The sequence below is a fragment of the Vigna unguiculata genome, chromosome 10 (assembly GCF_037176805.1).
Source record: "Vigna unguiculata cultivar grain cowpea cultivar isolate G323 ecotype 2 chromosome 10, ASM3717680v1, whole genome shotgun sequence".
Lineage (NCBI taxonomy): Eukaryota > Viridiplantae > Streptophyta > Magnoliopsida > Fabales > Fabaceae > Vigna > Vigna unguiculata.
Genome location: NC_140801.1, coordinates 35,324,699 through 35,350,069, shown reverse-complemented (window position 1 = coordinate 35,350,069; position 25,371 = coordinate 35,324,699). Strand labels below are relative to the sequence as shown.

General features: G+C 35.1%; 4 protein-coding genes and 1 pseudogene across 6 annotated transcripts; 3 read left to right on the top strand and 2 right to left on the bottom strand.

Moving 5' to 3' along the window:
- The first annotated feature begins 1,764 nt into the window (after window positions 1-1,764).
- On the top strand, window positions 1,765-3,561 carry LOC146882448 (uncharacterized). The gene is made up of 4 exons (XM_085668309.1): window positions 1,765-1,962; window positions 2,348-2,423; window positions 2,955-3,081; window positions 3,257-3,561. Exons 1-4 carry the CDS (start codon window positions 1,843-1,845, stop codon window positions 3,438-3,440), a joined length of 507 nt encoding a protein of 168 aa, XP_085524435.1. The 5' UTR covers window positions 1,765-1,842; the 3' UTR covers window positions 3,441-3,561.
- A 1,323-nt stretch (window positions 3,562-4,884) lies between these two features.
- Window positions 4,885-6,654, top strand: LOC146882447 (uncharacterized). The gene has a single exon (XM_085667407.1). The coding sequence runs from the start codon at window positions 5,083-5,085 to the stop codon at window positions 6,652-6,654; it is 1,572 nt and encodes a 523-aa protein (XP_085523533.1). The 5' UTR covers window positions 4,885-5,082.
- Window positions 6,655-7,883: 1,229 nt separating this feature from the next.
- LOC146882446 (uncharacterized) lies at window positions 7,884-9,640 on the bottom strand. The gene is made up of 4 exons (XM_085668310.1): window positions 9,483-9,640; window positions 9,022-9,097; window positions 8,364-8,490; window positions 7,884-8,188 (listed from the first exon to the last, which is right to left on the bottom strand). The coding sequence occupies exons 1-4, from the start codon at window positions 9,600-9,602 to the stop codon at window positions 8,005-8,007; spliced, it is 507 nt and encodes a 168-aa protein (XP_085524436.1). The 5' UTR covers window positions 9,603-9,640; the 3' UTR covers window positions 7,884-8,004.
- A 7,089-nt stretch (window positions 9,641-16,729) lies between these two features.
- LOC146882445 (uncharacterized) lies at window positions 16,730-19,046 on the top strand. Of its 2 annotated transcripts, none has more exons than XM_085667878.1 (5): window positions 16,730-16,880; window positions 16,987-17,389; window positions 17,775-17,850; window positions 18,382-18,508; window positions 18,684-19,046. In XM_085667878.1, exons 2-5 carry the CDS (start codon window positions 17,270-17,272, stop codon window positions 18,865-18,867), a joined length of 507 nt encoding a protein of 168 aa, XP_085524004.1. In that variant the 5' UTR covers window positions 16,730-16,880; window positions 16,987-17,269; the 3' UTR covers window positions 18,868-19,046. The 2 variants fall into 2 exon arrangements, with proteins under 2 accessions (XP_085524004.1, XP_085524003.1); XM_085667877.1 differs by having other exon boundaries at window positions 16,730-16,884.
- A 937-nt stretch (window positions 19,047-19,983) lies between these two features.
- On the bottom strand, window positions 19,984-24,355 carry LOC146882444 (uncharacterized; annotated as a pseudogene). The gene is made up of 3 exons (XR_014985042.1): window positions 23,981-24,355; window positions 23,130-23,318; window positions 19,984-22,942 (listed from the first exon to the last, which is right to left on the bottom strand). The product of XR_014985042.1 is annotated as an uncharacterized LOC146882444 (transcript).
- Window positions 24,356-25,371: the final 1,016 nt, after the last annotated feature.

Sequence of the window (25,371 nt, the reverse complement as noted above, 5' to 3'; positions counted from 1 at the left end):
TCCTAACGTGTAAGAAATTAATATTATAAATGGATATTCACATGTAATGATATGGATATTTTTTATAGCCGCGTGTTAACGTGGTAGATATGATTATGATAGTATCTGTATCCGTGAATATTCATTCCCATTATTTTCTAATTTACCAAAATACCTTCATGTATATATACAAGAAGAACAAGCTTCTTAATTAGGGATGAACCGTACTCAAACTTTACACAACCTATTTCAGTTATGGTGTAAATGATAGCGCCTTTTTTCACTACCAAAAAAATCATTATTACCGACGATCAAAATCCGTCGGTAATGGCCAAAATCCGTCGCTAAATCAACATTACCGACGGATCATCGACGGTCAAAAATTCGTCAGTAAAATGCTTGTCTGTAAAATTTGACCGACGGAAATCATGTTCCGTCGGTAATTACCGACGGATAAATCTGTCGATAAATTTGTCGGTGATTATCGACAAAAAAATCCGTCGGTAAATCTGTCGGTAATTACCGACGGAAAAATCCGTCGGTAATTATCGACGGAAAAATCCGTCCTTAATTACCAATCGGAATATCCGTCGATATTTACCAAAAATCCGTCGGTAAATTTGTTACACTAGTCATCTTCTTCCTCCTCCCTCTTTCAATTTTTTTTTTCGTTTTTTTTTTCGTGGTCGTCGTCCCCGTCGCCGTCAATGTCGCCGTCGTCGTCGTCGTCGCCATCGCCGTCGCCACTGCCACCATCGTCGCCGCCACCGTTGCCGCCGCCGCCGTTGTCTTCTTCTTCCTCTTTCTTCTTCTTCTTCTCCTTCTTCTCCTTCATCTTCTCCTTCTTTCTCTTCTTCTTCTCCTTCTTCCTCTCTTCTTTTTCTTCTTCTCCTTCTTTTCTTCTCCTTCTTCTGAGAGAGTAAAATTCATTCGCTTTTCTTATTTCTTCTCATACTTTTCTCTCTCCAATCTTCTCTCTTTCTCCGATCTCTCCGCCACTCGCTACGGTACGCTTCACTCAACTCCATACACATCTTCCTCTTGCCGATTGCTTTTTATATTCTTCTGCTTTTACAAATTCTTTCTCATTCTCAATTATTTCCGATTCATCCTAACTAACTCCTCATTACTTACTTCATATTGTTTAACCGTCTTTTTTCAATTGATGTTTTTTTAAATCATGCTTAATTTTATGCCGTTTAATTGGGTTTTAAACTAAATGAGTTAAACATTTTAGGTTAAAAAATAATTCCAACCCATAAAAAAAAAAACCCTAGAGCTGTAAACCCCATCCCTCACGGAGACACTCGTAGAGAGGCCCTAGAGCTGTAAACCCCATCCCTCACGGAGACACTCGTAGAGAGGCCACCAAAGACCTTCCAGCTGGGGTTCTCCGCTCCTGTTTCCATCTCCATCTTATTCCGAGGGGACCGGGTAGATCAAGACTAGGAGATAGGATCCCCAATTCGATGGACGAGAAGAAATGGAATCAATACACGTTCTTCTGACAAGGGTTTGAAGAGGGGTTTGATAGCTAGGAAAGTAAAGTCAGGGAGGAAGGCGCTGTACTCCCACAGCAGACTCAATAGCTACAGTTACGGATTCAATTGCGACAAGATCGTATTCTTCCTTTTCTGATTCACGTGCAAAACCTACGCCTACCACGAATCTTGAATCATCACGTGGCTGCTAAAGCAAGCTAAGCTTCACACGGCCCTGAGGAAGCCAAAAGACAGACCCTCTCACGGCCGAAGGCTCCGCAACACGTTGGAGAACTTTGCCGCTACCGCCAGGTACGTTGATACTGCTGGAATCGCCGCTGATAGAGGAGCCGCCGAGAGAGGCGCCGCCGTTTTGACTATCATGGCCATGAGAGGAGGAAGGAAGAATTTGAAGAGGGCTACAGAGGAAAAACGTGTTATGCTTCAAGACGGGCAAAGCATCATGCAGGTGGTGTCTTTACGAGGCTCTAATATCATTGAGGTACTGCTTTACCAGTCTTAAATCTTCCAATTTTTCTTTTTTATTTATGCTGAGGAAAATGAGAAAATAACTCTGGTAAAACTGACAAATTTTGATGGAGAAATAAATCAAGGAATATTATTTGAATATTTGCATCTGTGAGAATGAGAGGTAAAGTACATATTACAAAGGAAAATAAGTTGCAGTTCTTTCTACCCTGATAGTAAACAAAACAATTGGTACTTCTGTGAAAACAAATAGTTTCTAATAGTGTTGCAGGGATTGCGTGGATACTTTTATGATTTCTCTTAAAATCAGTTTGTTCAATGTCAGCACCCCTTTATAATGTGTGTACTACTTATGTGTGTATAGGTTCTCATTTATATTTCGATTTTGACGTGTGAAGGTCAAGGATGCATTTGGCAACAAATCACTAGCTCTGTTCCCTGCTAAATTTCGGAAAAGCGTGTGGATTAAACTAGGTCTGTCCTATTTAAAAAGCAATTCAGCAGTATGCCATGTTAATTTGTGTTATTAGTTTTTAAAAACAAAATCAATTGATTTACTGATAATAATAATAATAATCAAATGGTTGTGCTATAATTGCTGATTTTCTATCTGGACATTAGTGATAGTTTATTAACCGACCTCATGGAATGGATAGTTATAATTTGTCTCCTTTTCAAGTGTACTTAATAAGCTGTTTTTTTCTTAAACTTTTATTGCTTCATTGTTCGGGAATTCAGAGAATTTTTAGCTAACAATGAATTTGTCTATATGAAGCGTAGAACTATTTATTTAGAAGCCATGTCAACTTCACCAATCTGTTTTGTTAAACAATACATCGTTATCAAACTCGAACATATTTGCAGTGTGTACTGCTAGTAACATTGTTTGAGTAAATTGCATGTTTTTGGTGTTGGCTAATGCGCCATGTGTTCTTTAAGATTTTATGTTACTCCAACCCATCTGCCAAAGAGTTTAACATTTAACCCTTCTTTCTCATGTTGCAGGGAGTTTTGTTGTTGTTGATGTAACCGGAAAGGAAAAGGCTCTTGAATCGGGTAGCAAGGTTGCATGCCTTGTTTCTCAAGTTCTTTTCTACGAACAAGTTCGAGAACTACAGAAAACTCCTGAATGGTGTGTTATTGTTTCCTGCTTTGATTTTTGTATATTCAATTGCTTTGGTTGTTCCCTTGTTGAATAGCCATATATTTACTTTTTATATCAACTTTTGGATTTTGTATGGTAGAATCTATCGGTTCTCATGCCCAAAGTATTATACTCACTCTTTCAATCATTTGCCAACATACAGGCCTGAAAGTTTTAAATCTGCAATGGTTGATGAATCAAAAGAAACTTCTGCCTCCCAACAAGAGAATGAGCTGGAGGACAGTGATGATGGACTACCTCCATTGGAAGCCAATACAAACAGACTCAGACCTTTCGAGTTGCAAGCCGATGAAGATTCAGAGTCTTGTTCAGATACAGATGATTGAATCATATAGTTAGACTCCCATGGCATATGAATTATTACACTCAAGCTAAAACGGCAATGTATGTGAAAGAATGTTCTTGTCCTATTTTTATGTGCTGATTCTATTGAAGATTTGCTTTTCAGATTTCTCAACCAAAAGAAAAGAATTGAATCTGCACCAGCTAGTCAAACTATAATAAAACTGACCAGAAACAATGTGTGAAATATAGTTTTCTCCATATGAAAATAATGGCAAGCATCAATGATTTTGAAATCCGACTAATGAAGACATTAATTTAAGATTTAAGTATTGAGCTGGGACCAAGACTTATTGTTGAACAGGAATTAAATTGGTATTAATAAATCATTTTAGTAATTAAAAAATAAAATAAATAGTTTAAAAATATATCTAACTTGTGATTTTATGAATTTAGATTCTAAAGTAAAGCATACATTTATAATTTCTAACATTTAAAATGTATATAAAAGTTTAAATAAAATATATTCTTTAGGTAAATTGAACTTTTAATATGTAGTATAAAAAAGAATATGAATAATAGTTTAGGTTGGTTTTCATTTTTTTTTCCTAGGAAATGGATTAGAAGTCAACCTTATATCCCAATTATACTTCAAGAAGAGAAAATAAACTGCCTATATGTACAAGTTTGGAAACTAACAGAAGAAAATAAAATACTGCAGAAGGAGAAGGGATAGGATGACAATTTTGTGCCAATTTGAAAATTATTTATGCAATTTAACCATTTCAAAAGTGAGATGGACATACTTTAAAAGATAAATTACATTTATAGCTGTTGATTAAATTAAAAAAAAAAAACTATACCTTTTCCTTTTAAAATCTGATTTTTTATATAAAAGATGTAAAAATATATATAATAAGAGTTTACACAAAACCAATAATCTTTAACCCAAGATCTCAAAATAGCAAAGTTGTAAGACTATATTTATACATTATTCATTTAATCGTTGGTATAAAAGGTGATTTCAAATGTAGCGGTACTCTAAACATCCTGCTAGAGGAGCTTAAAATACAGATACTAAACTTTTTATACACCAAAATCATTACATTACGATTATTATAAACAGAGTACATGTTACAGACATTGTATACAAAAATTGAATAATGGAGATAAATTGCTTCTGATACAAAAAAAAAAAAGTCAGGAAGAAAAAGAAAATCACTTCAAGTCTTCATGTGAATGCCTTATTACATCTCAAATTCTGACAGAACTCCTCCATTCCTGATCCTTCCAGCTTCAACAAACATTTTAATTCTCTTTAATGATTTTCTCAACCGTGAGCACCTTATTCAACATAAGTCAGAACCTCTTATTACTTGGCTTGGTGAAAAATATCCCATCAGTAGATGAAGTGATGAACTTTTTTGTGGTGGCCTTGCCCGCATTTCTGATGCCAATGTCCTAGGAGAGATAGCTAATATAGTATCCACTCAGAAACAGAAGACGCAAGCTCAAAAAGATGTTCAGCGTGGCTTTGACCGTGTAAGGTCTGTGAACACAACAGATACCACAGAATTAATTGATCACAGTTCAGAGCTTAGTGATATTCATGTTGGAAAATTGTCCAAGTCCCCAACTGCTAGAAGCTCTCATGCTTATGATGGCAGCCTCTCTTCTTATGAAGCAATGGATGAGAGGTCACATATCCAACATTCAGGTTCGTTTGACAACACTCACACCATTGCTAATGATGTTTCTGAGGGAAGGAACAGAAAGGGTAAAGGTCTTGCTAAATACTTGCTCTATGGAGACTTCGAAACTCAACGTCAATCACATTTGTCCAATGCGAAGCACCATGCCAAGAGAGATGGCTGGGGGAACCAAAACAAAGTGGTTGAGGAGACTACAAGAAATGGTCATCGACGCTGGAAGAGCACAAAGAGAGACGAGTTTCCTCCCAAAATTCCCTTTCACCGAAGTGGTTCTCGTTCTTACTATGAAAGCAGAAACTCATCAAACCATATGCATGATGAGATCCACCGCAGCTCGAGCTTTCTTTCACATGAATCCTTTGAGGAAACTGACCAAGAGAAAATGAAACTGTTGAGCATGATTCATAAGTTGCAGGATAAACTGAACAGGACTCGCTACACGAGTGGAGAAGATAATGGAAGACTGTCCAAGGGTGTTTTTTACAAGGGAAATCGTATTTCTGCATACCATACCCATGACTTTGATGAGGGGAGAAGGTTTTCTCATGGCTTGGATTACCCTTTGTGTAATGGAAGATGTAGTCATGGAGTCAACTGGCACCAAAGGCATAATAAATCCTCACGGATACCTTATTCAGCTGAGGCAACAAGCAGTGCACTCAATGTTGATCATTCTTGCTGCCATTGTCGTTCCCAAGAGAGGCACTTTTCAGCAGATATCTCACCACATGGTCTTTTCCAGCATGAAAGGCTACAGAGGTCCTGTGGAGGCCGAGATTGTTGCTCTTTTTCTCATCACTCCTATCCTTCAAGTCCACAATGGTTCACAGCTTCTAAACTAGCACCAATGTACGGACGTGAAACAAAATCTGATGATCAGAGGCGTAGGGTTCCTGAGTTAAGTAGATATGTAAGGGAGAAAAGGAACTTGGTAGCTAAGAGACATCACAGGCCAGTGGCAGGTGGAGCTCCTTTTGTCACTTGTCATAAATGCTTAAACTTGTTGCAGATACCTGCAGATTTTCTCCTTTTCAAAAGGGCATGTCATGAGCTGAAATGTGGTGAATGTTCAGAGGTGCTAAAGTTTTCACTTCATAGAAGCCACATAGATTTATTTTCATCAAATAATGTTAATGGCCCTCCATCAAACGACCTAAACGACCCAAGCCAGTTGATTAGTAGCAGCAGTCTTCCTTCAGCATCTCATGCAAACTATTATCGTTATTCACCTGCAGAGGCCATTTCATATTATGATGATTATGGTATTTCTATCTCTAAAAGCTACTCCTCCGGAGGAGAGCCTGTTTCTTTGGCACATTCTCATCACTTGCATGGTATATTTGAGCCTTCAACTGAGAAGGAGAACGTTGCTCCAAGATATTCTAGTGCAAGGAAGAGTTTGGTGGAGACAGATGAATCAGCTATCTCTCCTAGGAAATTGGCATCAGAAATGCGGGCAAGGCCACCACAAAAAAGTTCATCACTTCATCTACTGATGGGATATTTTTCACCAAGCCAAGTAATAAGAGGTTCTGACTTATGTTGAATAAGGTGCTCACGGTTGAGAAAATCATTAAAGAGAATTAAAATGTTTGTTGAAGCTGGAAGGATCGGGAATGGAGGAGTTCTGTCAGAATTTGAGATGTAATAAGGCATTCACATGAAGACTTGAAGTGATTTTCTTTTTCTTCCTGACTTTTTTTTTTTTTTGTATCAGAAGCAATTTATCTCCATTATTCAATTTTTGTATACAATGTTTGTAACATGTACTCTGTTTATAATAATCGTAATGTAATGATTTTGGTGTATAAAAAGTTTAGTATCTGTATTTTAAGCTCTTCTAGCAGGATGTTTAGAGTACCGCTACATTTGAAATCACCTTTTATACCAACGATTAAATGAATAATGTATAAATATAGTCTTACAACTTTGCTATTTTGAGATCTTGGGTTAAAGATTATTGGTTTTGTGTAAACTCTCATTATATATATTTTACATCTTGTATATAAAAAATCAGTTTTTAAAAGGAAAAGGTATAGATTTTTTTCTTTTTTAATTTAATCAACAGCTATAAATGTAATTTATCTTTTAAAGTATGTCCATCTCACTTTTGAAATGGTTAAATTGCTTAAATAATTTTCAAATTGGCACAAAATTGTCATCCTATCCCTTCTCCTTCTGCAGTATTTTATTTTCTTCTGTTAGTTTCCAAACTTGTATATATAGGCAGTTTATTTTCTCTTCTTGAAGTATAATTGGGATATAAGGTTAACTTCTAATCCATTTCCTGAAAAAAAAAAAAAGTGAAAACCAACCTAAACTATTATTCGTATTCTTTTTTATACTACATATAAATTTTATTATTATAAATAAATATTGATGCATGTTATTAAAATTTCAATTTGCCTAAAGAATATATTTTATTTAAACTTTTATATACATTTTAAATGTTAGAAATTATAAATGTATGCTTTACTTTAGAATCTAAATTCATAAAATCACAAGTTAGATATATTTTTAAACTTTTTATTTTATTTTTTAATTACTAAAATGATTTATTAATACCAATTTAATTCCTGTTCAACAATAAGTCTTGGTCCCAGCTCAATACTTAAATCTTAAATTAATGTCTTCATTAGTCGGATTTCAAAATCATTGATGCTTGCCATTATTTTCATATGGAGAAAACTATATTTCACACATTGTTTCTGGTCAGTTTTATTATAGTTTGACTAGCTGGTGCAGATTCAATTCTTTTCTTTTGGTTGAGAAATCTGAAAAGCAAATCTTCAATAGAATCAGCACATAAAAATAGGACAAGAACATTCTTTCACATACATTGCCGTTTTAGCTTGAGTGTAATAATTCATATGCCATGGGAGTCTAACTATATGATTCAATCATCTGTATCTGAACAAGACTCTGAATCTTCATCGGCTTGCAACTCGAAAGGTCTGAGTCTGTTTGTATTGGCTTCCAATGGAAGTAGTCCATCATCACTGTCCTCCAGCTCATTCTCTTGTTGGGAGGCAGAAGTTTCTTTTGATTCATCAACCATTGCAGATTTAAAACTTTCAGGCCTGTATGTTGGCAAATGATTGAAAGAGTGAGTATAATACTTTGGGCATGAGAACCGATAGATTCTACCATACAAAATCCAAAAGTTGATATAAAAAGTAAATATATGGCTATTCAACAAGGGAACAACCAAAGCAATTGAATATACAAAAATCAAAGCAGGAAACAATAACACACCATTCAGGAGTTTTCTGTAGTTCTCGAACTTGTTCGTAGAAAAGAACTTGAGAAACAAGGCATGCAACCTTGCTACCCGATTCAAGAGCCTTTTCCTTTCCGGTTACATCAACAACAACAAAACTCCCTGCAACATGAGAAAGAAGGGTTAAATGTTAAACTCTTTGGCAGATGGGTTGGAGTAACATAAAATCTTAAAGAACACATGGCGCATTAGCCAACACCAAAAACATGCAATTTACTCAAACAATGTTACTAGCAGTACACACTGCAAATATGTTCGAGTTTGATAACGATGTATTGTTTAACAAAACAGATTGGTGAAGTTGACATGGCTTCTAAATAAATAGTTCTACGCTTCATATAGACAAATTCATTGTTAGCTAAAAATTCTCTGAATTCCCGAACAATGAAGCAATAAAAGTTTAAGAAAAAAACAGCTTATTAAGTACACTTGAAAAGGAGACAAATTATAACTATCCATTCCATGAGGTCGGTTAATAAACTATCACTAATGTCCAGATAGAAAATCAGCAATTATAGCACAACCATTTGATTATTATTATTATTATCAGTAAATCAATTGATTTTGTTTTTAAAAACTAATAACACAAATTAACATGGCATACTGCTGAATTGCTTTTTAAATAGGACAGACCTAGTTTAATCCACACGCTTTTCCGAAATTTAGCAGGGAACAGAGCTAGTGATTTGTTGCCAAATGCATCCTTGACCTTCACACGTCAAAATCGAAATATAAATGAGAACCTATACACACATAAGTAGTACACACATTATAAAGGGGTGCTGACATTGAACAAACTGATTTTAAGAGAAATCATAAAAGTATCCACGCAATCCCTGCAACACTATTAGAAACTATTTGTTTTCACAGAAGTACCAATTGTTTTGTTTACTATCAGGGTAGAAAGAACTGCAACTTATTTTCCTTTGTAATATGTACTTTACCTCTCATTCTCACAGATGCAAATATTCAAATAATATTCCTTGATTTATTTCTCCATCAAAATTTGTCAGTTTTACCAGAGTTATTTTCTCATTTTCCTCAGCATAAATAAAAAAGAAAAATTGGAAGATTTAAGACTGGTAAAGCAGTACCTCAATGATATTAGAGCCTCGTAAAGACACCACCTGCATGATGCTTTGCCCGTCTTGAAGCATAACACGTTTTTCCTCTGTAGCCCTCTTCAAATTCTTCCTTCCTCCTCTCATGGCCATGGTAGTCAAAACAGCGGTGCCTCTCTCGGCGGCTCCTCTATCAACGGCGATTCCAGCAGTATCAACGTACCTGGCGGTAGCGGCCTTCACGCTGGCCTCTCTACGAGTGTCTCCGTGAGGGATGGGGTTTACAGCTCTAGGGTTTTTTTTTTTTATGGGTTGGAATTATTTTTTAACCTAAAATGTTTAACTCATTTAGTTTAAAACCCAATTATTTTAATTGGGTTTTAAACTAAATGAGTTAAACATTTTAGGTTAAAAAATAATTCCAACCCATAAAAAAAAAACCCTAGAGCTGTAAACCCCATCCCTCACGGAGACACTCGTAGAGAGGCCCTAGAATGAATAATTTCTGAGCAGCCTAACCTAACAATACTTATTTAAGAAAAGAGTGTTGTTAATGTTACCAGGGAGTGGTGAAAGGAGAAGCGGCGCATCCTCTGGGATTCATGACAACAGGGAAGTAGCCCCTCTTCAGAGCTTCCACCACAAACAACCTAACGTCGGCGTCCATACTACCCTGCGGCGTACCGGGAACAAGCAAGAGAGTGGAGTCCAATCCACGCTCCTCTTCCAAGTCCAAGTTATCAGGCCAATCCAACGAAACCACACCTCCATCAGCACCACTCACACACACTCTCTGATACCTCAGCTCCTCCACCAAACCCTCCCTCTCTCTCCCCTTCCGCACCTCAATCCTCCCCCTCACGTAGTGCCTCTCACTCGCGTCGCTCCCCTCGAACACCAACGACGGGCACCGCAGCAGCACGAAGCGGTTGAAGCGGTTGATTTTATACACTTTTACTTCTTGGGTATTTATCTTTGCCTTCATTCAATTGTTTGTGGTTTAATTTATGCTTAATGATAACTTTATCACTCATTTATTTAACTAGTTTGGATTGAGTTGGGAAACTGGTCTCAAATTGTGGTCCAATCAAATCATCATACGTGTACTAGTGCTTTCATTGTACCTAGAGGGGATGCTGGATGAAAAAATCTTGCACATGAAAGTAAGGATTCATTTAACGAGTCTTGCAAATTAAATCAAGGATTCACTCAACCAGGAGTTGAGAAATCACACTAAGTTTGAAATCCTTAGGTTCTAGTGATTCAAGAATGAACCTTGATCTACATAGAAAGAGTACTCCCAAGACATTGAATGATTTGCATAGTAAGTAAACAAGATGATTGTGGTGTAGTAGAATAATATGAGATGAAATCAATTCATAGCCCCTAATTCACTCAATCTATATAATTATTACTATCTATATTTACATATACTTTATCACAATCCAAAAACCTAAACACTAACTATCAATATACTTGCTAAATTCTTATGGATACGACAATTGTTGATACTACTATGCACCAGTGCACTTGCTGGTAAATGGTTGTTAAGAAACAATCATCACCAACTCCAATGACAAAGCATGCTTATGAAATGTTGAGCATGTAGAAAGATTCAATTTGTGTGATATTGTCACCAAAGAGCTTCAACCAATGGTAATCAGTGTACCAATTTTATAGGCATAAAACTATTGCAACTTGTCTAAGCTTCTGTCATCATCATCATCATCATCTGATATTGCATTGCAATATTTTCAACCCAAACCAGAAGAGAAAAAATGAACTAGGTGGCCCGAGTTAATGAACATTTCATAATTATTAATGTCCTAAGTAGTTGATTTAATGCACTCAATTGAACATAGATTCCAGTTAGAGTAAGAGAAATTAACATATGAGATTTTAGATTTCATCCAGAACCAAACATTTAATTGTGTCAAAGTATTTTTTTTTTTTTGCATTCACTTTTTCTAATTTAAATACAATCATTTTCTTTTGATTCCATATGTTCGTATGATTGATATCCACATTCTCTTCCATAATTTATTTCCTTTATTATTACCACTCTTTAAATAGTATTGTTAGAAATACATATTTAATTGAGTATGGTGTTCAAAACATATACCTATCCATGCATTACACATGTTCCAAACTTTCTTTGCAATTTTGCATGTTAGAAAAAGGTGTGATATAGTTTCTTCTTTCAACATGCATAACACACATGCGACACATGCATAATCTCCTAGTTACAATCCTCTCATTCTCAGATTTTTCTTTGTTGTCCCTTACAGAACAATTTAAAAAAATGAGTTGATGGAAACATCTTTATACTCTAAAAAATATTATACATATTAGAATTTGTCCGATATTTAAATTACACAGTTATATGTATGAATCTTTCCATACCCATACATCTCACCTTCTCTCTCTGAATTCGATTTCTTACAATCAAACTAACTACAATTATGTTTTCGGTCCGTCATAATATAAATTTTGAAGTTGTAGAGGTTGTAGGTTTTACTTAAAACCATTAACTATAATATTAAAACAATTACAATCGCCTAATTTTTTTAAAAATTAAAAACATTCATGACCATTGATAAACCCTACCATTTTAAAAAAATTAAATTTTTGTTATATTGCTTGTAAGATAAATTAAAATAGAAAAGCTCTGAGTCTACTCCACCCTGCTTTGACAAAAGAAAGTTCAAAGTTATATTCAATCTTTGAAAAGGATTTTTTTTCATATGTGGATAGTGATTGCAAACACATGCTTTGAGTCACACCAAGGAAAAACACGATATTGGTTTTATATTAATGTTTCGTACCTTTGACCTTTGAGGTTTATGAGTATTGAAAATGAAATTGTCCATCATTATTAACAAAACTATAAAATATATTCAAATTTTGGAAAAGAAAAGACAAAAGCAATGTTTACAAATATACTTAATATTTTAGAAATTTGACTGAAACATGAATATATTTTATCATGTTTTAATGAAGGCTTGTTTTGTAACGTCCCATTTAATTAATGCGCGTAATTAAAGAAACGTCACACAATTATAATATAACCATGCAGTCCTAGAGTTTAAACATAACGCCTTACAAACCAAGACACACCGCAATGCCACCAAAATAAAGGAAACATGTTAAACAGTTTACTGGAATCCTAGAGAGATATAAAGGTGGACAAGTACATGGGTCGTAGCCCTAAAGATAGCCCAAGAAGGACAGAAGGTCCAGCCCAAGAAGGCTAAGCAGCGGATTCGTATCTCCTTTGTTGACCATGGTTACCTCTCGCATCTGCTCCCATCAATAAAATTGATGATCATCGCGAAGATAGAAGAATAACATACAAAGCAACCAATAAGAGAAGGGTAAGCTAGAGCCAACAACATTTTTATCATGCAATCAAATGTACCTTCATAGTTCAGTATACACATATACAATATACATCTATCACCCAAGCATGTTATGACCCTTCAATCAATACACTAAGACCCGACTCATCCGGATACATATAGCTTGGTCGGATTCAGCGAATGCTTGCACTTGTGGTGGATACCTCTACTCACCCCCGAGCTGCTCACCTCCGAGCTAAGTGTTACAATGAATCAATTTTCCTTACACACAAGGTTAGCCCTTAATGAATTTCAGGCCTCCTGCTACTCTTACCACAGGAGTCAGTCCGCTCTAAGTGAGACTAACTGACTCCTTAGAGTGTCAGGATGCAACCTTACCTTGAATCCTTACTAGACCATATAGATGGGGCACCACCATGGACACCCACTTACAGGGGCCATGAAATTACATCCCGACCACTGAAGCGCAACCCTGAAAGTCTCACCTAGAGACTCCAAGGGATTACGCACTGACACGGACCAACATATATAAACAGCCAAGGATTTACACATACATTACACATAAAATTTCATACCAACATCCATAACCAATCCTCATTTCTCACGGTTAAATCAACACCAACTCATCATTACCAATGATGAGTAAAATGCTTCCTCTCATACCAATACCATGGCACTGGTTTACCAACCATCAAGGTCAATTGTTGCTCATGCCAAATTTGTGACCACACGCACATATATATGTATCCAACTTCTCATGTACAACTCATATAGAAATCATGCCAAGCTCACAATCTCCCACAAATAATCCCCTCCCAATCATGCATACTCATTCCCATTAAGTCATCATACAATAACCCATATAAGCATACTTTAAACATCCAAGCACAGAGAGAACAACAACCCGGGACGCATCCTCGCCCAGCTCCTCGCTCAGACTGGAGGGTCTCGCTCAAGCGAGAATGACTCTCGCTCAGGCGAGCTCCCCTCCGCCTAGGCGAGAGCTCGACAAGGAGGACAGTAGCCCTTGCGCAATCTCGCTTAGGCGAGATCCCCTTCGCCTAGGCGAGACATCTGCTCGCTCAAAACGAGTTTTGGTCGCCTGAGTGACAATTGGCGCAGAAAGCCCTAGGTGAGCCTCTGCTTATCTCACATAGGCGAGGCAAGCTCGCTTGGGTGAGATTATCAGTTTTTGCCACTGTTCACACCTGCAACACACATAAACATATCCCAAACAGGAAAAAACAGCCAATCCAAACATCCATGGCAGTATATCAAACTCGAAAATCATTAAACTAAAAGGGCACACATCACAATCACACCAGGCAAGGGGGTTCTAGCTTCCCTTACCTGGAATATGCTAGTACATGAACTCAACCGCAACCACGGACACCACGACTCTAGGGGTATGCTTATGAACTGGAAAACAATGGAGCAGATCACAAGATAAGCTCACTACAAAATCCTAGCTGAAAACAAACATGAAGAAACACCGAAGGAAGTACGAGCACGAGTTGGAATGGACTTACGAGAAGCGGAAAAATTGGTTCGAGCTCACTGGATGCGAAAAGGCGGTTGAACCCTACTAGAGCTCTCTCTCTCGGAGCAGAAGGAGTGACGGCTGATTCTGTGAAGAGTGAGAGTGAGTGTGTTAGGGCAGATTAGGGTTTAGTTTTATCACTTGGGCCAGCCTTAGGCCCAATTACGAGGGGCAGCCATTTACTTTAGGGCAAAAAAGAATAAAATGATTTTAATGAGCCTTACATGTTTCCTTCTAATGAAATAATTACTATTTAATTCAAATTATATTCTTTGTTATGTTAGAATAATAAATATAATGTTGTCATTTTAAAATAATTACACATAAGGTGAAATAGAGACAAAGAAAGTAAATTGTACATATGTGACATTTACAAATATGTGAAAGTTAATTGTACAAAGCACGCTATTACACACTTGTAGGACTAAATTATCTGTCAAAGTTATTAGTTATGGGAATTATAATATATACGCTTGTAGGACTAAATTTAGATGATGTTTTTCTTTTTTTATAGGAACTAAAAAACACAACCATGATATTGTAATGAACAAAAGCATTTTTAATCTTTTCTTGAATTATTTTCTACGTTTGGAGTTCCTAGGAATTTTTACTTTCATATATGAGGAAACATGTTCTTAATAAATATTTATTACTTGATCATGTTCGTTAAGATTTTGTTTGTTTTTAAGTGATAAAAGTTAAAAAAGAGCAAAGAGAAAATACATAATATATATATATATATATATATATATATATATATATAAGTAATTATATAAAAAAAATAATGTAGTAAATGCTAGTTATCTCATTAATTATAGGTTAAATTATTCTTTTGATCCCTCTATTTGTCATGAAATTTTAGTTTGGTCCTCAAGTTTTTCGTTGTCTTAATTTGGTCCTCATTTTCTAAAAAATGATTCAATATGGTCCTCACCATTAGTTTGATCAGACGGTGTTAAAGTCAACACCACGTGTCAATTTTTGATTTTTTTAAATTTTTTAAATTTTTAATTTTTTTACACGTGTCACTTCATAGTTGTGCCACGTGTCAAAGTGTGACACGTGGTACTACTGTGAAGTGACACGTGTAAAAAATAAAACATTTAAAAAAATTTTAAAAAAATTCAAAAAAAAAATCAAAAAAAAAATCAAAAAAATATTAAAAAAAATAAAAAAAATAAAAAAAAATTGACACGTGGCGTTGACGTTAACACCGTCTGGTCAAAGTTAACGGTGAGGACCAAATTGAGTCATTTTTAAGAAATTGAGAACTAAATTGAAACAACGAAAAAATTTGAGGATCAAACTGAAACTTCATCACAAATAGAGAGACCAAAAGAATAATTCAACCTTAATTTTAATATAATATTTAGATTTTTTATTATAATAAAAAAATTAAAATAATAATAATAAAAAAAACATGTTTAACTTTGTACTAATTTCTATTCATGTAAAAATAATCTAAACAGTTTCACTTTTAATATTATATATTTTTTTGTCAACTATAACTTTCAATAATGACTGACACATTACTTTTAATACTTCTATATTATTTATAAAAATGAAAAAAATAATCAAATAAAAGCTTCACATAATGAGTTTGATCAAATAGTCCTTCAAATTCAAGATGCTTATTTTTTCCAATTTGGGTAATTCTTTGCACGTGTGAGTGTTAGTGTTAGGTGATCTGATCATGTTTATAGGTTCTGCTTTAAACTAACTCTCTACAGACGTCAAGTATCTTTCAGGTTCTTCCCACCAAAAAAGATTTACAAAATAACAGAGAAAAATCAAACCAAAATACTTGAAAATTAAAAAAAAAAAAAGAAGATTGCTTCAATTCAGACTCCTTCTTGAACGCTCTTCAAATTCCTTTCTCTCCAAAAAATAAAGTTTCAAAGTAAAATTTTTTCAAATTCAATATTGTTTAAAATATTCTTAATGATGTATATTTAATATTCATAATTTTCAGTTAAAGGATATTTTTTCTAAAAAAAGTGTTAAATAATTATTTTTCTTTGAAATTAATTATATGTAAAAACATGAATTATGTACATATATCTCAACACAACAAGTGATTATTAAACTCTAACACTATTTGTCCACGTATTAAAAGAGTTTAATTTTCATACTAGGGTATATACTTCTTTTTATAGTATCAACCAATTAAAATTTAATCTGAATAACTATATACACTATTTATTAACTAAAACGACTTTACACATTAAAAAAAACGGATGACACTAAAAAAGATGAAAGATTCGTTATAATATTTAAAGGAAACAGAAATAATTAAAATTATATATTTGCTTGTTTTTTCAATGAAATTAACATTATCTGAATTACCGGATCCAGAATGTTCCATTGCCTAAGACACAAGACGCAATACCAACCGTAGGATCTGTTTGATCCGTGATGATCCCTCCGTTTATATTTCACACTCTCTCGTTACCTCAGATTTCTTTCTTCCTTTCACTGGCAACACGGCCGCCGCAGGAGACAACAACCACAACAGCGTCAGGCACCTTTCTGGTGGGTGAGTTCTCACTCTCTTCTCTAATGTTTCCTTCCTCAAATTTTCTTCTTTTTTATTCAATTGTTTCATTTTATTTGGGTTTTGATCTGATTGGAGAATCAGGAGGTGAGAGGCGTTGGGTTTGATTGAGAAGGAACTGGTGGAATTGTATGACGCCGCCAAGAATTTTATTTTAATTGAGTTTTAAACTAAATGAGTTAAACATTTTAGGTTAAAAAATAATTCCAACCCATAAAAAAAAAACTCTAGAGCTGTAAACCCCATCCCTCACGGAGACACTCGTAGAGAGGCCAGCGTGAAGGCCGCTACCGCCAGGTACGTTGATACTGCTGGAATCGCCGCTGATAGAGGAGCCGCCGAGAGAGGCGCCGCCGTTTTGACTACCATGGCCATGAGAGGAGGAAGGAAGAATTTGAAGAGGGCTACAGAGGAAAAACGTGTTACGCTTCAAGACAGGCAAAGCATCATGCAGGTGGTGTCTTTACGAGGCTCTAATATCATTGAGGTACTGCTTTACCAGTCTTAAATCTTCCAATTTTTCTTTTTTATTTATGCTGAGGAAAATGAGAAAATAACTCTGGTAAAACTGACAAATTTTGATGGAGAAATAAATCAAGGAATATTATTTGAATATTTGCATCTGTGAGAATGAGAGGTAAAGTACATATTACAAAGGAAAATAAGTTGCAGTTCTTTCTACCGTGACAGTAAACAAAACAATTGGTACTTCTGTGAAAACAAATAGTTTCTAATAGTGTTGCAGGGATTGCATGGATACTTTTATGATTTCTCTTAAAATCAGTTTGTTCAATGTCAGCACCCCTTTATAATGTGTGTACTACTTATGTGTGTATAGGTTCTCATTTATATTTCGATTTTGACTTGTGAAGGTCAAGGATGCATTTGGCAACAAATCACTAGCTCTGTTCCCTGCTAAATTTCGGAAAAGCGTGTGGATTAAACTAGGTCTGTCCTATTTAAAAAGCAATTCAGCAGTATGCCATGTTAATTTGTGTTATTAGTTTTTAAAAACAAAATCAATTGATTTACTGATAATAATAATAATAATCAAATGGTTGTGCTATAATTGCTGATTTTCTATCTGGACATTAGTGATAGTTTATTAACCGACCTCATGGAATGGATAGTTATAATTTGTCTCCTTTTCAAGTGTACTTAATAAGCTGTTTTTTTCTTAAACTTTTATTGCTTCATTGTTCGGGAATTCAGAGAATTTTTAGCTAACAATGAATTTGTCTATATGAAGCGTAGAACTATTTATTTAGAAGCCATGTCAACTTCACCAATCTGTTTTGTTAAACAATACATCGTTATCAAACTCGAACATATTTGCAGTGTGTACTGCTAGTAACATTGTTTGAGTAAATTGCATGTTTTTGGTGTTGGCTAATGCGCCATGTGTTCTTTAAGATTTTATGTTACTCCAACCCATCTGCCAAAGAGTTTAACATTTAACCCTTCTTTCTCATGTTGCAGGGAGTTTTGTTGTTGTTGATGTAACCGGAAAGGAAAAGGCTCTTGAATCGGGTAGCAAGGTTGCATGCCTTGTTTCTCAAGTTCTTTTCTACGAACAAGTTCGAGAACTACAGAAAACTCCTGAATGGTGTGTTATTGTTTCCTGCTTTGATTTTTGTATATTCAATTGCTTTGGTTGTTCCCTTGTTGAATAGCCATATATTTACTTTTTATATCAACTTTTGGATTTTGTATGGTAGAATCTATCGGTTCTCATGCCCAAAGTATTATACTCACTCTTTCAATCATTTGCCAACATACAGGCCTGAAAGTTTTAAATCTGCAATGGTTGATGAATCAAAAGAAACTTCTGCCTCCCAACAAGAGAATGAGCTGGAGGACAGTGATGATGGACTACCTCCATTGGAAGCCAATACAAACAGACTCAGACCTTTCGAGTTGCAAGCCAATGAAGATTCAGAGTCTTGTTCAGATACAGATGATTGAATCATATAGTTAGACTCCCATGGCATATGAATTATTACACTCAAGCTAAAACTTGAATCATATAGTTAGACTCCTATGGCATATGAATTATTACACTCAAGCTAAAACGGCAATGTATGTGAAAGAATGTTCTTGTCCTATTTTTATGTGCTGATTCTATTGAAGATTTGCTTTTCAGATTTCTCAACCAAAAGAAAAGAATTGAATCTGCACCAGCTAGTCAAACTATAATAAAACTGACCAGAAACAATGTGTGAAATATAGTTTTCTCCATATGAAAATAATGGCAAGCATCAATGATTTTGAAATCCGACTAATAAAGACATTAATTTAAGATTTAAGTATTGAGTTGGGACCAAGACTTATTGTTGAACAGGAATTAAATTGGTATTAATAAATCATTTTAGTAATTAAAAAATAAAATAAAAAGTTTAAAAATATATCTAACTTGTGATTTTATGAATTTAGATTCTAAAGTAAAGCATACATTTATAATTTCTAACATTTAAAATGTATATAAAAGTTTAAATAAAATATATTCTTTAGGCAAATTGAAATTTTAATAACATGCATCAATATTTATTTATAATAATAAAATTTATATGTAGTATAAAAAAGAATACGAATAATAGTTTAGGTTGGTTTTCACTTTTTTTTTTCCGGAAATGGATTAGAAGTTAACCTTATATCCCAATTATACTTCAAGAAGAGAAAATAAACTGCTTATATATACAAGTTTGGAAACTAACAGAAGAAAATAAAATACTGCAGAAGGAGAAGGGATAGGATGACAATTTTGTGCCAATTTGAAAATTATTTAAGCAATTTAACCATTTTAAAAGTGAGATGGACATACTTTAAAAGATAAATTACATTTATAGTTGTTGATTAAATTAAAAAAGAAAAAAATCTATACCTTTTCCTTTTAAAAACTGATTTTTTATATACAAGATGTAAAAATATATATAATGAGAGTTTACACAAAACCAATAATCTTTAACCCAAGATCTCAAAATAGCAAAGTTGTAAGACTATATTTATACATTATTCATTTAATCGTTGGTATAAAAGGTGATTTCAAATGTAGCGATACTCTAAACATCCTGCTAGAAGAGCTTAAAATACAGATACTAAACTTTTTATACACCAAAATCATTACATTACGATTATTATAAACAGAGTACATGTTACAGACATTGTATACAAATATTGAATAATGGAGATAAATTGCTTCTGATACAAAAAAAAAAAAAAAAAGTCAGGAAGAAAAAGAAAATCACTTCAAGTCTTCATGTGAATGCCTTATTACATCTCAAATTCTGACAGAACTCCTCCATTCCTGATCCTTCCAGCTTCAACAAACATTTTAATTCTCTTTAATGATTTTCTCAACCGTGAGCACCTTATTCAACATAAGTCAGAACCTCTTATTACTTGGCTTGGTGAAAAATATCCCATCAGTAGATGAAGTGATGAACTTTTTTGTGGTGGCCTTGCCCGCATTTCTGATGCCAATTTCCTAGGAGAGATAGCTGATTCATCTGTCTCCACCAAACTCTTCCTTGCACTAGAATATCTTGGAGCAACGTTCTCCTTCTCAGTTGAAGGCTCAAATATACCATGCAAGTGATGAGAATGTGCCAAAGAAACAGGCTCTCCTTCGGAGGAGTAGCTTTTAGAGATAGAAAGACCATAATCATCATAATATGAAATGGCCTCTGCAGGTGAATAACGGTAATAGTTTGCATGAGATGCTGAAGGAAGACTGCTGCTACTAATCAACTGGCTTGGGTCGTTTAGGTCGCTTGATGGAGGGCCATTAGCATTATTTGATGAAAATAAATCTATGTGGCTTCCATGAAGTGAAAACTTTAGCACCTCTGAACATTCACCACATTTCAGCTCATGACATGCCCTTTTGAAAAGGAGAAAATCTGCAGGTATCTGCAACAGGTTTAAGCATTTATGACAAGTGACAAAAGGAGCTCCACCTGCCACTGGCCTGTGATGTCTCTTAGCTACCAAGTTCCTTTTCTCCCTTACATATCTACTTAACTCAGGAACCCTACGCCTCTGATCATCAGATTTTGTTTCACGTCCGTACATTGGTGCTAGTTTAGAAGCTGTGAACCATTGTGGACTTGAAGGATAGGAGTGATGAGAAAAAGAGCAACAATCTCGGCCTCCACAGGACCTCTGTAGCCTTTCATGCTGGAAAAGACCATGTGGTGAGATATCTGCTGAAAAGTGCCTCTCTTGGGAAGACAATGGCAGCAAGAATGATCAACATTGAGTGCACTGCTTGTTGCCTCAGCTGAATAAGGTATCCGTGAGGATTTATTATGCCTTTGGTGCCAGTTGACTCCATGACTACATCTTCCATTACACAAAGGGTAATCCAAGCCATGAGAAAACCTTCTCCCCTCATCAAAGTCATGGGTATGGTATGCAGAAATACGATTTCCCTTGTAAAAAACACCCTTGGACAGTCTTCCATTATCTTCTCCACTCGTGTAGCGAGTCCTGTTCAGTTTATCCTGCAACTTATGAATCATGCTCAACAGTTTCATTTTCTCTTGGTCAGTTTCCTCAAAGGATTCATGTGAAAGAAAGCTCGAGCTGCGGTGGATCTCATCATGCATATGGTTTGATGAGTTTCCGCTTTCATAGTAAGAACGAGAACCACTTCGGTGAAAGGGAATTTTGGGAGGAAACTCGTCTCTCTTTGTGCTCTTCCAGCGTCGATGACCATTTCTTGTAGTCTCCTCAACCACTTTGTTTTGGTTCCCCCAGCCATCTCTCTTGGCATGGTGCTTCGCATTGGACAAATGTGATTGACGTTGAGTTCCGAAGTCTCCATAGAGCAAGTTTTTAGCAAGACCTTTACCCTTTCCGTTCCTTCCCTCAGAAACATCATTAGCAATGGTGTGAGTGTTGTCAAACGAACCTGAATGTTGGATATGTGACCTCTCATCCATTGCTTCATAAGAAGAGAGGCTGCCATCATAAGCATGAGAGCTTCTAGCAGTTGGGGACTTGGACAATTTTCCAACATGAATATCACTAAGCTCTGAACTGTGATCAATTAATTCTGTGGTATCTGTTGTGTTCACAGACCTTACACGGTCAAAGCCACGCTGAACATCTTTTTGAGCTTGCGTCTTCTGTTTCTGAGTGGATACTATATTAGCAGGTGGACCTTCAAGTTTATCAGGCGTAACGTATAGACTGTTTTCCTCCTCTGTACTTGACCTTATAGTAGTAGAAGCACTTTCTGTGGTGCCCACTTCAGGTTTTGCACCGTCTATAACTGATGGATTGTTATTGGAATCTTCTTCATCCCGTGCATGTTCTGCTTCCTCAAAAAATTTTCCATCATTTAACTCTTCTGCTCTATTGCTTTCAGTGATTTTCAGTTCAAGGTTTTCACCAACTGGAGCTGATTTGTAATTAGTGGTATCTTCTTCCAATGCAGAACTAAACTCCTCTTCTGCTACCTCTGATGACAAGTTTCCACCATTCAACTCTTCATCTCCTTCTGAATCAACACTTTCAGAAATTTCCACTTCAGGGATGGCACCTACTACAACTGATTTGACTTTGTTGGCATTTTCTCCATCTGACCCAGAAACGAGCTCTTTTACCAAGTCAACTTGAGTATTTTTCTTTTCAGCTGTTACCCCTTTCAGAGTTGAAGTTGATCTATCATTATAGCCATCTTCATCCAGTGCACAAACAAACTCCTCTTTCAATTCTTCTACCAACTTTCCTTCATTCACCTCCTCAATCTCAGAGTGATTGGTCTTATTTGAAGTTGAACAACCTTTGCTGGTCATTCTATGCCTTCTGTGTGACAAATTATAGATATCCGACTCAGTTTCTTGTTCTTCATCTGATAAAATAAACGGAACAAGTTGACCCCTTCCACTATTTCCACCCACATGACAATCTGCAGAAGAAGTTGCTTTTTCCTTCAAACTACATTCCCGAGAAGGAACCAGAAGCTTTCTAGGAGCTGCAATGGTTTCTTGTGTACTGGATCGTAAGCTCACATTCGCACTTGATCGTTTCTTAGCTGTATGGAGAGAAATAAAAGGATTTAAGCAATTCAGATCTATAAGATGTAGAGTGGATAGAATAGAATTAGCACCCCATTTAAAAAATTGAATTTAAAGCAGCATGATTCGGGTCATAGAGTTAAACATAAATAAGACCAAGTACATCAATCAATCAAGATTGGAATACAAAGAATAAAATTTCACCTTGAAGAGTAGTGCCACATTCACCACACTTGTACAAATCACATCCTGCAGGCTCTTGAAGAAGTAACCGACATTTAGGGCATCTAACCACCCGAACTGCAGGAACTAACCCACCAGACATTTGGCTCAGATATGTAATTGATTACAGTTCAAACGTTCGGCCGTCAAAGATCAAATTTCCAACACTGTCTGCACACAAATAACAAATAAATAAAGTTTAGGTTGGATCATTGCAATACAATTTCTCAGTTAGTTATGGAAAAGGAGAAATTGCAAGATGCAGGAAACGATATAACTTTATGATAAAAACTTGTCCTCCACATTCCAAATTTGGGACAAACGTGGTCTTCACGGCTAATTGAATTTGACACTTATACACACTATAACACAGACCAACACAGATTTTCCAAAAGAAGAAAATGCCCTTTAAAAGGAACATTTTCTAGAATCAGAAAATCATGGCAAAACAGGTGGAACGTGCTTCACGGGTTAAATCCATAATTCTCATTTTTCTCCTATTTTAAAACCTTTGCGAATAAGCAACAAACAAGTATGCTGCTAGAGATGGACAAACGACAAACATACACATAAAACGAAGTTCAATCTTCACAGACAAACAGCAACACACATCCAATCAAATGTTTTAATCTCTAAACAACCTCAAAACATATTCTGAGTTTAATAAATAAATAAGAGCAACCAACATTGCAGGCAATGAAAAAGTATAAAAATACCACATAATTGAAAATTTTACATTCAGAGAAACAAAGTCCTCTGAAATGAAAAAAACATTCGTAACGTGTGCACGTGAAAAACAATGTGATGAAAAAATCGATGAGAGATGAAGGTACCTAGTTAGTTGTGGCAGCCATGGTTTGCAGGTTAGACGGGAAAGGTGGCTGCAGGTGAAAAAATAGAAAATTGAAGCAAGGAAATGGACATGAGAAAGTTGAAAAAGAAGAAAGGGCCAAAGGGTTATAGAGGGTAACGAAGATTGTTGCAGAGAGAAAAATGAAAGGAAAGAGCAGAGGAAGTTGTGGGGAAAGTTGTGAAGAATTGCAGCGATTTCTTTGGCGCAAAGTTAAAACGAAAAGAAGGATTTGAAAGAGAAGGGGCAGTGAGTCATTGTTATGTTGTTGTCTTTGGTGTGTGGAAATGCAGCAAAGAGTCTTTGATTTCGGGTCTAGAAGGCTTTGTAGTCAACTCTGACCAAATCCCACAAACTCTTTACTCTTTTTTTTTCGTATTTGTTGGGTTTGAATTTTGGTGTTTTCTTGTGTTTGATTATGGCCGTGTTTTGTGTGGTAATGAATCCGACAACCTCGTTAACACGTCGGATTACGCGCCACCATGTATGGGTCCCACCTTGTGGAACACTACCAACATTCTTTAATGTTTCATTTTTCACATTCATTGTATTGTCTTTTTATTTAGTGTATCATCTTTTTCGCCATGGGTGGATAATAACTTTAGGTTAGATTGGATAATAATTTTTATAGTTAAATATATTTTAAGTTTATGCATTTACCTGAATATTATATTTTAGTTCATTGTAAAAAGTGTTTTTTTATTAATAAAAATGTATGTTTTGGAATATAACATACATCATGGCCGTTTTCTGGTCATGTGACTTGACTTTGGGAGGACGATGGTTCCTACCAACACAGTCTTGTGAATTAATAATAAATCATTTTATTTTTTGTTAATAAAAGTAATGATGAATCTTAAATTGTAATAATTAGTATTATAAAGTAGTAAATTAGGAGAGAGGGTAGATAAGAAAATTGAGTTTTGGAATTAGTCAACTTGCATAAGGATGCATATATGAAGTCATCCTCTTAGGTGTTTTTCATCGTAATCAAAGCTTCACTTATTATACAATTACCCCATTTTTTCTTTCTTCTTTTTGTAGAAAAAAAGGTTGAATTATTCAAGTGGAACATTTCAATTCACTGCAATCCCCTTTTCTTCCTTTTAGTATGAGCTCTAGCTCAATCTAATTATCATACAGCAATCAAGGAATTGGTCAATATTTAAATGAGCATTAATGTATTCATAAGACCTTTTTTAAGAATTTAATTTTGTTGAATTTATCATTCAACCTTTACATCATATATTTTTTCAAAATATTTACACTATATTATTCGCCCTCTTCTAATTTCAGAATATATATATATATATATATATATATATATATATATATATATATATATATATATATATATATATATATATATAAACT